This window comes from Otolemur garnettii, unplaced genomic scaffold, assembly GCF_000181295.1.
Source record: "Otolemur garnettii isolate 467f Iridium unplaced genomic scaffold, OtoGar3 scaffold00018, whole genome shotgun sequence".
NCBI lineage: Eukaryota > Metazoa > Chordata > Mammalia > Primates > Galagidae > Otolemur > Otolemur garnettii.
This window is the reverse complement of record NW_003852413.1, coordinates 16,314,054-16,325,777: the sequence shown is the minus strand read 5'-3', so window position 1 is coordinate 16,325,777 and position 11,724 is coordinate 16,314,054. Positions and strand designations below refer to the sequence as shown.

Below are 11,724 nucleotides of genomic sequence, written 5' to 3'. Positions count from 1 at the left end.
CCCCAGAGGTTCAGGAACTATGGTTGTAGTGAACCAGTGGCCGTGTCCCTCCAACTCAGTCCCCACACTAAGTCATGCCCAGAACTGGTTCTTTGCATAGTTTTGTTTTGTTAGGAGACCAGCTATGGGGTTTGGCTGGAGTTGTAGTACCCAAGAAATCTCCACAATGTTTAGGAAAAAGGCCTTGCTTCAGTCCCCTTATAAAACATACGGAAGTAGAACTAGACACTCCTTCATGAATCACTGGTGCTCAGTTTATGAGCCCTGTGCTGTGTACGCAAGCTAACACACCCGTCTGCTGATCCTGTGGTCTGTCCTGTGACAGGCTGCATAAGTCAGCCCCCAGAAGCTCTTTGCTTGCTGGTTGAGATTAAAGTAACCCCACAAACTGCCCCATGGCTCTCTCTGCCCCGGCCCAGGCCCTCCCAAATGGAGACAGTGGGTAACTGGGCACTGAGCCAGCCTTGATTAATGATTGACTTCTTTAATATTTAAACAAAGCTCATCTCCAGCCACTCTGCTCCGGAGATGGCCTTGTTCAACACATACACCTGCTGCCTGGCCTGTTGCCCTGGGGAGTGAGCATAGTGCAAACAGCACCTTCACAGGCTCTGGTGGGTGGGATGGGGTGGGGATGATGGGAGGGACAGCACTGTAGGAGAATATTTGGAAAATTAGTGCTCTAGGAATAAGCCTGGGGAAAGAAGGGGAAAACCTTTGCCCCTACCCCTCCTAGCCCTTTCTCTCCAGCTTGAGTCTGCCTGCCCAGGATGCCATACTCAATATCTGGTGACTTGCTGAGTCTGGATTGAGGTCCCAGGGGAACCTTTTTCTGTGGAAGACATAAGAGTCTCATAGAGCAAGTAAAACTGGAGAGGGTCCCCTGTGGCTGTCAGGGAGGATCTGCCACTGGCCTTCTCCCTCAGTCTCAGGTACCTACCTTCCAAGCCACAGGGGAGCCTGGGAGTCAGTGCCTATCAGATGACAGGGGAGACTTGAGGGGAAGTGGCATTACAGTCAGTAAGCACAGAGAAGAGGCACTAAGGCTGCATTGGAGCTGGTGGGAGAGTAGCTAAAAGAGGGGACTAGCTCTCTCTAGATTGAGAATCTGAGCCCAGAAGCCAGCAGTTCTGGAGACAAAGGTACCAGACTGAGCTTTGCATGTTACCATACTGCTGCCTGGGCTTCTAGAAGTCTCCTGAGTTCTGGCTAAACCAAGCAATTATTGATGTAGCCCCAAGCTGTACATCACCCTCTCTTGGTGTAACTATCACACTTACTTTTCTATGCTATGATATCCTTATTTTCCCACCATTACTAGCTATAGCTCTATAGGACACACATGAGGAGTGTGCTCCTATGTGGCACCTGTGGTCAGCACAGCCCATAGCACACAATGCAGACTTGGGAAATGAGTAAGGGAGTGAATGAGTGTGTCTCACTGCCCAAGTCCCTTCTCAGAGCTCAGCACACCATGTACTGAGCCCATGTGGAACAGCTCCACCTTTCCTCCACAGCCAGCCTGCCCCCTCACACACAGGAGCAGCCACGAAACCTCCGCCCTCCCAGGAGGCCACACTTGCAGCCCATCCATTCCCCAGCCACAGTGGCCAACGAGGACCCTACCAGGAATTGTGGCTCTGCGTGGCAAGGGCACACCCAGCCTAGGACTCCAAGCCTCTCACCAGGACTCCAGCAAAAACCTCACTGAGCCTCCTTGTCCGTCCTCCCTGCCCCACCCGCTATTATAAAGTTTATTTTGCCAGAATATTTCCTTCATGTCTAACTGCTTGAGAATTTAGTTTTTCATCAATTAAATTTAGATGTTCAAAATGACATCTGAGGGTCTTTATCAATTACACCTTTTCTCCAAACTTACGTCTCTCACCCCCCCCAAGCTCAGTCCTTGTGCACTGACACCACACTCAGCCTTTGCCTATGGTGCATGCCCCATTTGAGTGCTTGCCCCCCAATGCCTGGCTCAAAATTGGTCACTGAGCTCTTTGCAAAACTCCAAGTCAGCTGAGATACTCAGTGAACAGTGGCCCCCTTCTCCTCCTTCTCTCCAAGAAGCCTCTTTTAATAAACCTCACCCCACTTCCATCTGCTTCTTCTAGTGTGTTCATTTTCAGTCAGTACTCAGACACTTTTATCAGTGGTCATTTGCTAATAGGTGGTTTTAAATCTGTTCTTCCAAGCTGAGCCTGTATGCTAAGAGCTCTCTGGCCTCTCAAAAAGTCACCTTATTCCGTATTTCTTGTGCTTCATGTGTATCCCACCCCATCCTCCCAGCTCCAAGCCCTGGCTGGGCTTGCCACCAGGTGATCTGAATGTGCATTTGGTTTCAGCTGGAAGGCAATCATTAAGGGCAGGCAAGAGGCCTAGGGTCAGGGGCAGCGTTCAGACCCAGAAGAGAGCCTTCAGCAAAAGACCACCTGAGGCCCCTAACAACTCCCGCCGCCCTCTCCCCTGCCTGGGAGACATCCCTGCATTGGGAGGGGAGACGTCCCTTCCGCACCGAGAGGGAGTTAGCACCAAGAAGTGCTGAGACCCCTGGTCACTGGGACATAAGCAGAAGCTCCTCAGAGAAGGCCTTCCCTATTCCAGGCCCTGGACCCCCTCCCGCCCCGCCTCCTAGGACTCAAGGCCCCGCCCCGCCGGCCCTGTGTGTCCCGGAGAAGTTGCCCCGCCCGGCGGACCCCGCCTGTCGCCGGAGCTCGGCATCTTTCAGCACCGCAGCGCGGACAGCTCCCGGGCTGGCTGAGAGGGCAGGAGGCGGGACCAGCTGCGGTCCCCGAGGGCAGACGCAGGCGGGCGGGCGGGGCGCGGAAGCGGCCCCCGGGGGCGGTGCCCACGCGGAGCCGGACGCCGCTGAGCCCCAGGACGAGCGGAGACGCAGGGAGCCTGTGCGCTTGTGGCTCGGGGCAGGGGCCTTGGCTCAAGATGCCGGTTCGCAGGGGCCACGTCGCTCCCCAAAACACTTACCTGGACACCATCATTCGCAAATTCGAGGGCCAGAGTGAGTGTGTGTTTTGGGTGGGGGGACGATCTGGAGTCCTGGTTCGGTGAAAGAAGGGACCAAGTCCCTTTACTAACTTATAATGGGGCAAGGTGGTGGGTGCCTGATGCTGAATGCAAAATCCTTCCTTTCATGTCGGGAACACCTTCCCTCCAGCGGGACCCAAATACCTCAAATGCTGTCTTCTCTCCCGGGACTGGAGAGGCAAACTGCAGTCCCTCTCCGCAACCCACAAAGCTGTTTCTTTGTGCCCCATATGCCCCAAGCCCTGACCATCCCGTCCAGCCCCTGCTCCACGGCCCACCTCTTATTCCCCTTCTTCTTGAGGTTTCCTTGAGTCTTTTCACCTCCTGATTCTGGTCTTTCCAGGAGCTCTCCCCAGACCTGACCCCCATCTAGTCACATCCCTGCTCCCTTGTCCTGGTTCTCTTTCCTTTTTTCCTGTACCCAGGAGGCCTGGAGCCTTCTTCCCACCTCGGACCCATCCTGCCCTCCTCTTTCCACAATCCCTAGGCCTACCTCCCCCCGACTTCTCTGGACACCCCCTTGTTACTGCAAGGAGTAGTAATGACACCAACCTCCTTGCTCTTCCCACCCTCCCTGGACCTGACCTCCCCCTCCCTCATCTGGTCACTGCCCTGTGGTCACATCTAAATCTCCCTTGCTGCCACCAAGAGTCCCTATCATCTTTCCCTCCCTGCTACCCGTCCTGGCTGCTGTGATCTTTTCACCTCCTACTTCCCACCCCAGGTCGTAAGTTCCTGATTGCCAATGCTCAGATGGAGAACTGCGCCATCATTTACTGCAACGACGGCTTCTGTGAACTTTTCGGCTACTCCCGAGTGGAGGTGATGCAGCAACCATGCACCTGTGACTTCCTCACGGGCCCCAACACCCCCAGCAGTGCTGTGTCCCGTCTGGCGCAGGCCCTGCTGGGGGCTGAAGAGTGCAAGGTGGACATCCTCTACTACCGCAAGGATGGTGAGGCACACTGAGCCAGAGGTTCTGCAGGGTGGGCTGGGCCCTCTCTCTTGCCCAGCCAGAGTGGCCTCAGGAGGACATTGACCCAGGGACCAAAGGGTCTGAACAAATCCTATTTCCTGTAAGGCCCTCAGTTTCCTCATCTGTAGGGGAAAGCAATGGGCATTGGATGAGATCCCTTCTGAGGTCCTTTTCTGGGCCTAGGGACCAGGCTGAGCCACTGACTGACTGCTCCTGGCGTGGGGCAGAGCCTCCTACTCCACCATCCCTCCCCCATGTCCCTGGTCTCCTGGCCTTCCACTCTGTCACTGTCAGCCCCAGCTGTCAGGCAGCTGGGACGGAAATTAACCTTCCCTCATCTCCGTCTGCTTAGGGATTAGGGGAGGAGTCACTCCCTCAAGGCCAGGCAAGGCATGGAGGCTGCTGGCTGGAAAAGAGGGTGGGCCTGGCTCATTTAGCCCCAGCTCTTTGGGAGAGGTGAGGTCTGGAGTTTGCCCCAACCAGGAGGCTCATCCAGATGGAGTTCTGGCTGTTACTGGCAGCCCCAGCTTCCTGCAAGCAGAACAGAAGCATAGGCCATGGGCTGAGGACAGAGTTCAGCACCCCTTTGTGATCCTTCCCTTAGGACCACAAGGTCCCCACACTATACCTGGGGGATGAGTGGGAACTAGGATCAGAGCTTGAAAGTCCCTTGGCAATCTCAAGGATCAGTGGCCCCCAAATAGGTTCTGCCTCAGAATTACCTGGGGCAGGTTTTCCAAAACATTCCTTCCCTGAAGAGAGGCTGACTCAGAAAGTGTGAGATGAGGCCGAGCAGGTGTATTTGGAAAAACTACCTGGTGGTTCTGATGTTCTGCCAAGTTTAGGAACCACTGGCTTAAATAAATCCCTTTATATCATGGATGTGGAAGGGACTTGAGTGAGATCCCACTACTAGGGGGGAACCTGATTTAGGTTCCAATCTGGGTGTGGAACCTAAATGTCTGAACTCTTCCCTCCAGATGTCTGTTCTGAGTAATCCCAAGAGGAGAGAAAGCACCCCAATGGCGTCTGTGCTTGGAAATGAGGGGGGATAGCAGGTCCTTTCTGTGCTTGGAAATAGGACTTTTGGGGAAGGAAGCCCCCAGGGAAGGCAGGCAGGAGGCCACCTGAGTGAAGATAAAAGGCTTTGAATTGAGACTGAAGGGTGCTGAGAATCCAGGTTCCAGGGGTTGCTGTGTGTGTAGCACATGAGTGTGAGTGAACATGAGCATGTGTGTGTGCTTGCTTTCCTGTCTGTGTTTATGGGCCTCTGGGGCAGGTCCTGGCTGTCCCCCAGCTATACCTGCTGCTACCACACAAGCGAGTAGCAGGCAGGAAGTGCAGCCTGCAGGAGTGGCAATCAGGGCACTAGGAAGAATCTGGCTTATGTTGGCAGAACTCACAGGGTTAATGAAGTCAGAATATTTTTAAAAGCTGAGACCTCACCTCCTTACATCATTGCAGGGAGGAGGTGATAGTCAGGGGAGTGAGAAGGGTCCTGGGGGAACAGGATGAGGCTGCAAGAAATGAGGGGGATCGCAGGTCCTTTCTGTCCCTTTCCTTGACTCCTGAGCTCTCTCCGGGCCCCAGACGGTTGGATCCTAGACTACTAAAGATATCAGATCGGGTTTCTTGGGGTCCTGTCAGCACTCTGCAGGTTCCTAGGCAAAGGGCAGAAGTCAAGGCCAGTCCTTGGCACCTTGAGATCAAGACTTGGGTCTTCAGAACCCTGCTGAGGTCCTCTATCCATAGAAGGGAACTAGGAAACTAGTCTTAGAAGCCCTGGTGAAAGTGGGAAATTACCTACATACCTGGTACACCATAAATCCCCAGCTACCCCACCCCACTCTCAGACCTTCCCTATTCTATTGGCCAAGTCTTTTTATCACCTGAATCTTCCTGAAATTGGATTAAAATCCAGAAAAGAGTTTCCTGGCCCACATTACCCTAAGGGAAAGATGTAGTACTCAGGTAATTTATGTTCACCTTAAGGTTTACTCTGACCTCATGATCCTTTTTTCTTTTTTTAATCACATTCATATACATCTTACAGTTCTCTGAAGGGGCATCTTAATGGCTATTTCTTCCCTCTTTAGGTCAATACCTTCCCTTCCCCCAACACCCAACTCCAGGGAGGTGGGAAGGGGTCCTGAATAGATTTCTAGCTGATTTATGTATAATCCTCTTTTAATCTAAAGGGGTAATCCATTGAAAATTCTCAAAGTCGGAGTGGAGGGTCCATGTTTAATGCATCTGCATAAAGTTGGTCTTAAGGAAGCCAGGACACTTGGCAAAAGTACCCCATGAGACAGAGGACAGAGAGCCCTGAGAAACTAGCTCTTCTATCTGCCTTTACTAGGAAAAGTAAGAACCTAACTGATAAGGGGGGCAAGGATTGTTGAAGGGCTAGAACCAATGAGAGTGTGAAGGGGGAGAGAGAGAGAGATTCTCCCCACCCGCTTCTCTGCCTGACCCCAGGAGGCACCTACCAAAGGACCTATCCTTGCCTGCCTTTGCCAGGTCACCTTCTCTGATGATCCCAAACTGGAAAGTGCCCTAATCCCCAAGCCAGACTAGAAGAAGCCTGAGCCTTCTCTAGTCCTCAGCTCTGGATAAGAAGAGGACAGGGCATGGGGCCACTGCCTGCCCCCATTATCCCCCAATCTGTGTTTTCCATATGCTTACCCATGAATGCCAGGAGGACCAAGCTAGAGGTGGCATAGAGCAGCCACCCACTTAGGGGCAGCTTTCTGTATCACCAGCCCCTCCCTGAGAGGTTGCCACAATGCTGGATGGGGTGAATATAAATGACAACAAGGAAGCTGAGAGGACAGAGCGAGGGCCAGAGCGGGGCAAGGGTGCGAGTGATGAGAGAGACCAAAGGAAGGAGCACATTCAATGGGGACAGAAGAACAGAGAGGAGGGGGTTGTCCCTGGGGCAGGCAAGCCTGCCGCCTTTGGTGAGAGAGCAGGTGCTGGGAGGAGCCCTAGAAGGGAGAAACAGAGAGAGACTGTGGCTCCTCTTCCAGGGACTGAGCAAGGGCACAGGGACATTGCCACTCCTGGATACAACTTAAAACACTCACCCACCTCCAGTCACCCAGACAGAGTTACTTGTAGGCTCTGAGCCATGGGTAAGCAAGGACAGCCTGGGGCGGGGGGAGAGAGAATGCTCTGGATTCTTCCTAATTCTCAGTCTTCTGTCTGCCTACCCCAGAGGCAACAAGCATGAGGGTGAGGTACAGGGTGCCATGAACCAACTCCCACCCCTTCCTCATTGCCCTGATGGGCTGGTCTTGGTCCATTCCCAGCCTCAGTTTTCCAACTGCATTGATTTTCCAATAGTATCAAATAGTATTGTTAGGTACAGCCACTCTAAGACTGTACCTTGGCAGCCCCCAGCAGCACAGACAGGCTGGAGGCCCCATGCTGCACCCTCCACCCAGCTCTGCCCTTTCCTTGCCCCCTGCCAGGCCAGATCTCTGCAGTGCCAGAGGATATAGTCTGGCCTTTGGGAGCAGTGTCCCAGGCCACCAGCCAAGGAGGTTTCCTGGCTAGGTTCCTGTCCAGGCCTCACCAAGTCCCAGACTAATGAAAGTCGCAGGCTCTGGCCTGGGACTCAGGGCCTGTAGCACTGTGAGCCTGGGGGGTGGGGGGTGTCAGGCCAGTCATGTAGCCTTTCCCTGGTGTGGATGTCTCTCCTGGGCCCAGACAGCAGCTGGCAGATGGTTGCGTGGTGCCTGGGAGTCCAGGAATCTGATCCGGGAGATTCCTGCTCTATAGGAGAAAAGTGAGAGGGAGGATATGGGTGGCTCAGCTGCACCCCAGCTCTGATGGCTGGGAGGAGGGGCTGAGAGAAATGAATACTAGATTGGGTATCTGGTGAAGAGTGATTCTAAAGGTCCCCAAGGTAGCAAGCAATACTCCTGCCAGCCAGCCTTCGTTCTGCACATTTACACACACATACACACTTGCATTTAGTCACTACACAGCCCCTGGGACAGGTAAGACAGACCTGAACCTGCCCCCAGGAAGGGCAGCTTTGCCCTCTGATGTGCATGGTCACTTGAGACCCCTGCCACCTGCCAGCAATTTGAGCTGAGGAGCAGAGGACTCCCATGGAGTGGGGCTCTGGGATACATGGCATTTTAGCTGGTGTTGTTCTACTCATCAATGGGTGGCTGTGGTGAAACCCTGGAGCAGAGAGAGGGGCAGAGGCTGTGGGCCCGAAGCTGGGTCTGGGCTTCCCAGGAGGGTAGAAAGGGTGGCTAGAGGGGTCTCTGCTCCCACATGGCCATCTCCCTACCTCTCTGCCCTAGGCCACTGCTCTACCTGCTTCCTGGGCTGAGCTTCCATGGAACCCTGCACTCCTCCCAGGCTGGGAGCAGGAGCCTGTTCCTGGCCTTGGCGCCCTCCTCCCAGACAAGCCCCTTCCCTTTTCCAAGGTGTTATATGTTGAGGATCCAGTCTATGTCCCAGCCCCAGGAAGTCAGTTTCTCAGAACCCCAGGCTCTCATCTGAAGAACAAGGGGGTTATGCCTGCCCCCAAGGACTTCCAGAAGTGTGATGTGTCAATTGGCCCAGCACCTAGCACTTAGTGTGTTTCTTTATTTTTCTTTCTTTTCTTTTTTTTTTTTTTTTTTTTGAGACAGTCTCAATTGGTCACCCTGAGTAGAGTGCTGTGGTGTCACAGTTCACAGCAACCTCAAACTCTTGGGCGTAAACGATTCTCTTGCTTCAGCCTCACAAGTAACTGGGACTATAGGCACCCGCCACAACACCTGGCTATTTTTTCTGTTATTGTTGTTTAGCTGGCCTAGGCCGGGTTTGAACCTGCCGGCCTCAGTGTATGTGGCCGGCGCTCTACTCACTGAGCTACTGGCGCTGTCAACATCAGGGGAGCAAAGTGTCTTTGGGGGAAGGGGAAATGGGGGCTCAGCCCAGGGTCAGCCCAAGCTACATGGGGTAGACTGTCCAGCCTCACCTCCCCACTTAATCCACCCCCATCTGCTCAGCTTTAATTACAGCAGAAGCAAACCTCGAGGTTAAGCCCTGAGCTGAGTGCTGAGCATGGACTTGGGCCTGATGCTGTATCATCTCCTAATGAGCAGCTTAACGCTCTCCCACCTCTGCCCCGTGGGTGGGCACCGGCTGGGCAGTCTCACCCACCCTCTGCCCAGTAGTTCTGGTCCCTTTCCAGGCCCTAGTGGCTGCCCTTAACTTGACCTTCACTCAGCCCGCCTCTATAGCTTGGTCACTGCAGGAGGGGAGCCCTTCAGCCCTCAAGCAGGGCTCTTTATATCTTCCTCTGGAATGGTCAGGCCATCAGGCCCCAGGCCACTGCTCCACCTGCAACCCTCACCCCTACCAATGCTGTTTGCAGCCTCCAGCTTCCGTTGCCTGGTGGATGTGGTACCGGTGAAGAATGAGGACGGGGCTGTGATCATGTTCATCCTCAACTTTGAGGACCTGGCCCAGCTTCTGGCCAAGAGCAGCAGCCGCAGCTTGTCTCAGCGCCTGCTGTCCCAGAGCTTCCTGGGCTCCGGTGAGGCAGGTGTGGGTGGTGATGGGAGGGGCATGTGGGGTCAGCTGGTGGAGCAGCTGGTCCCCTGCCCTGGCTGCTCTGACCCTGGCCCTGGTTCCAGAAGGCTCTCACGGCAGGCCAGGTGGGCTGGGGTCTGGCCCAGGCAGGGGCAAGTACAGGACCGTCAGCCAGATCCCACAGTTCACGCTCAACTTCGTGGAGTTCAACCTGGAGAAGCACCGCTCGGGCTCCACCACAGAGATCGAGATCATTGCGCCACACAAGGTGGTGGAGAGGACACAGAACGTCACTGAGAAGGTCACTCAGGTGCGGGCCTGCAGGACAGGTGGGCAGGGCTGTGCTAGGCCTCCAGGGTCCCCTCACAGGCCCTGGGCCCAGGCTTCTCTGGGGCATCGGGCCTAGCCAGCTCTCTAGTGTCTGGTCCAGGCCCCAGGCCTCCTGTCTTGCTTGAGTCTGATTCTTTAGACTTAAAGGCTGCCCTAAGCCCAGGGCCTTCAAGCCAGTCTCCTATAGCCAGGAGAGTTTGAAGTCAGTGTGGCCTGAGAGCAATAGTGCCACCTCCCAGGCCTGGAGAAACAGGGATGTGGTGGGAGTGGACACCCAGGCCTCCATGGGGGCCTGCCCTGGGCTCTGGCAGTCACATGGGAGAAGAGGCTGAGAAGAGATGTGTAGGCCCAAACAGAAGCCCAGTGAGAGGAAGGAAGGAAGAGAGCTGCTCCCCTGGCCCTGCTCCTGCTCCTTGCCTTTGACATGACCACCACCTGATATGCATAGCATGCGGGGTCCTCCTGTATGTCAAGAAGAGATGTGGCAGGGCCAGCACCTCCAGTTCTCTCTAATCTGCTTCCTGAGGACTAGGCTTGGAATGTTCCCTCCTGCTGCAGGCCCTCCTTGGCCAGCCCAAGCAAGCTTCCCTGGGTCCTCTGTTAGCTGACCCCACTGTCCCTTCTCCTGGAGTGTGATGGCCTGCTCATTCCAGAGGAGGATGCAATGATTCCTGCTTGAGGTTCCAGTGACAGGGTCTTGGCACTGAGTCACTTGTGACCTGGGGCAAGGAGCACCTTCCCTTTCTGGACCTCAGGGCTCTTATTTGCAAAAAGGAGCTGGGCTGAGTGGTCTCTGAGGACCCATCTGACATGGAACAGGGGCTCTGAGTCATAGAGGGGCTAGGCCAGGGCACAGCATAGGAAGGGCCTGCTTCCAGCTTCCTTGGGGCTATCCTTTTGTGGGGGCTCTCTTTTTCCATGCCCCCTTTCATGTGAAGCACAATCCCCAATTAGGTGTGGGAGAAACCACTCAGTCCTTCACTGAGTGCAAGGACCCTGGAGAAGGAGGAATGCCAGGCTGCAGTGCTGGACTCTCTGAGGTCAGGCAGAGTCGCCCAGTAGTCTAACCCTGGGAGGCCAGACCCCTGATTCCCTAAGGGCCCTCAGGCCAGTGTTACTGGTGGTGGCCGCCTTGACAGGGGCTGTTAGACTGGAGTGTATCCGTGTAGACTGATAGGCCTGGCTGGGCTATGGGCCCTGCTCCCACCTGACCCACCTGCTCCTATCTTGCCCCTTGCCCCAACCCCCACTGCTTCACTGGCCCACCACCTGTGGGCACTAAGATGAGGGGATGGTGGTGTGGGCCTGAAAGAAGATGTCACATGGGCCCCCCCAAGAAGGGAAGAGGACCCAGGGAAGTTTTCTTGGGCCAGCCAAGAAGGGCCTGCAGCAGGAGAGTGATGCCCCTGTATCCCAAGGGGATATCAGGAGACACTGGGCAGGGTGGTCTTTGCCACAGAAGGGCCCTCATGCTGACTTCAGAGGCATTTGAGAGACCCTGAGAGTCAGTGTGGTGGAGAGATAGCTCCCCTGCCTGGGGGCCCCAAGGAGGTGAGGAACTGGACACTCCTCTCTGTAGACCTGGAACCCCTCCATTCCTGCTGCCTCCCTCCCACTAACACCAGCAGGCTGGGAAAGAGCGGAAAGGCTGTTTTGGATCAGCAGGGCCTGGGCACACAGGGCTGAGCAGTCTGGCCAGGGTACGGGGATGAGGCTCACAGAACTTGTGGTCCAGTGGAGAACAACTATGTGGTTGGGGTATGTATGCGGACAAGGAGAAAATTGAAAAAGAGGCTAGGCTCGGCGCCTATAGCTCAACGGGCTAAGGCGCC

The 11,724-nt window shown here is 55.0% G+C and overlaps 1 protein-coding gene across 3 annotated transcripts in view; it reads left to right on the top strand.

Annotated features, from left to right (window-relative positions):
- Positions 1-2,802: 2,802 nt before the first annotated feature.
- KCNH6 (potassium voltage-gated channel subfamily H member 6) overlaps positions 2,803-11,724 on the top strand; it is a 21,842-nt gene continuing 12,920 nt past the window's right edge. For all 3 annotated transcript variants that reach the window (XM_012802988.1, XM_012802987.1, XM_003786210.2), the window contains exons 1-4: positions 2,803-3,019; positions 3,770-4,000; positions 9,405-9,566; positions 9,667-9,872. In XM_012802988.1, the coding sequence (XP_012658442.1) occupies positions 2,944-3,019; positions 3,770-4,000; positions 9,405-9,566; positions 9,667-9,872 (675 nt within the window). In that variant the 5' untranslated portion in view covers positions 2,803-2,943. The remainder of the gene's footprint in view (positions 3,020-3,769; positions 4,001-9,404; positions 9,567-9,666; positions 9,873-11,724) is intronic.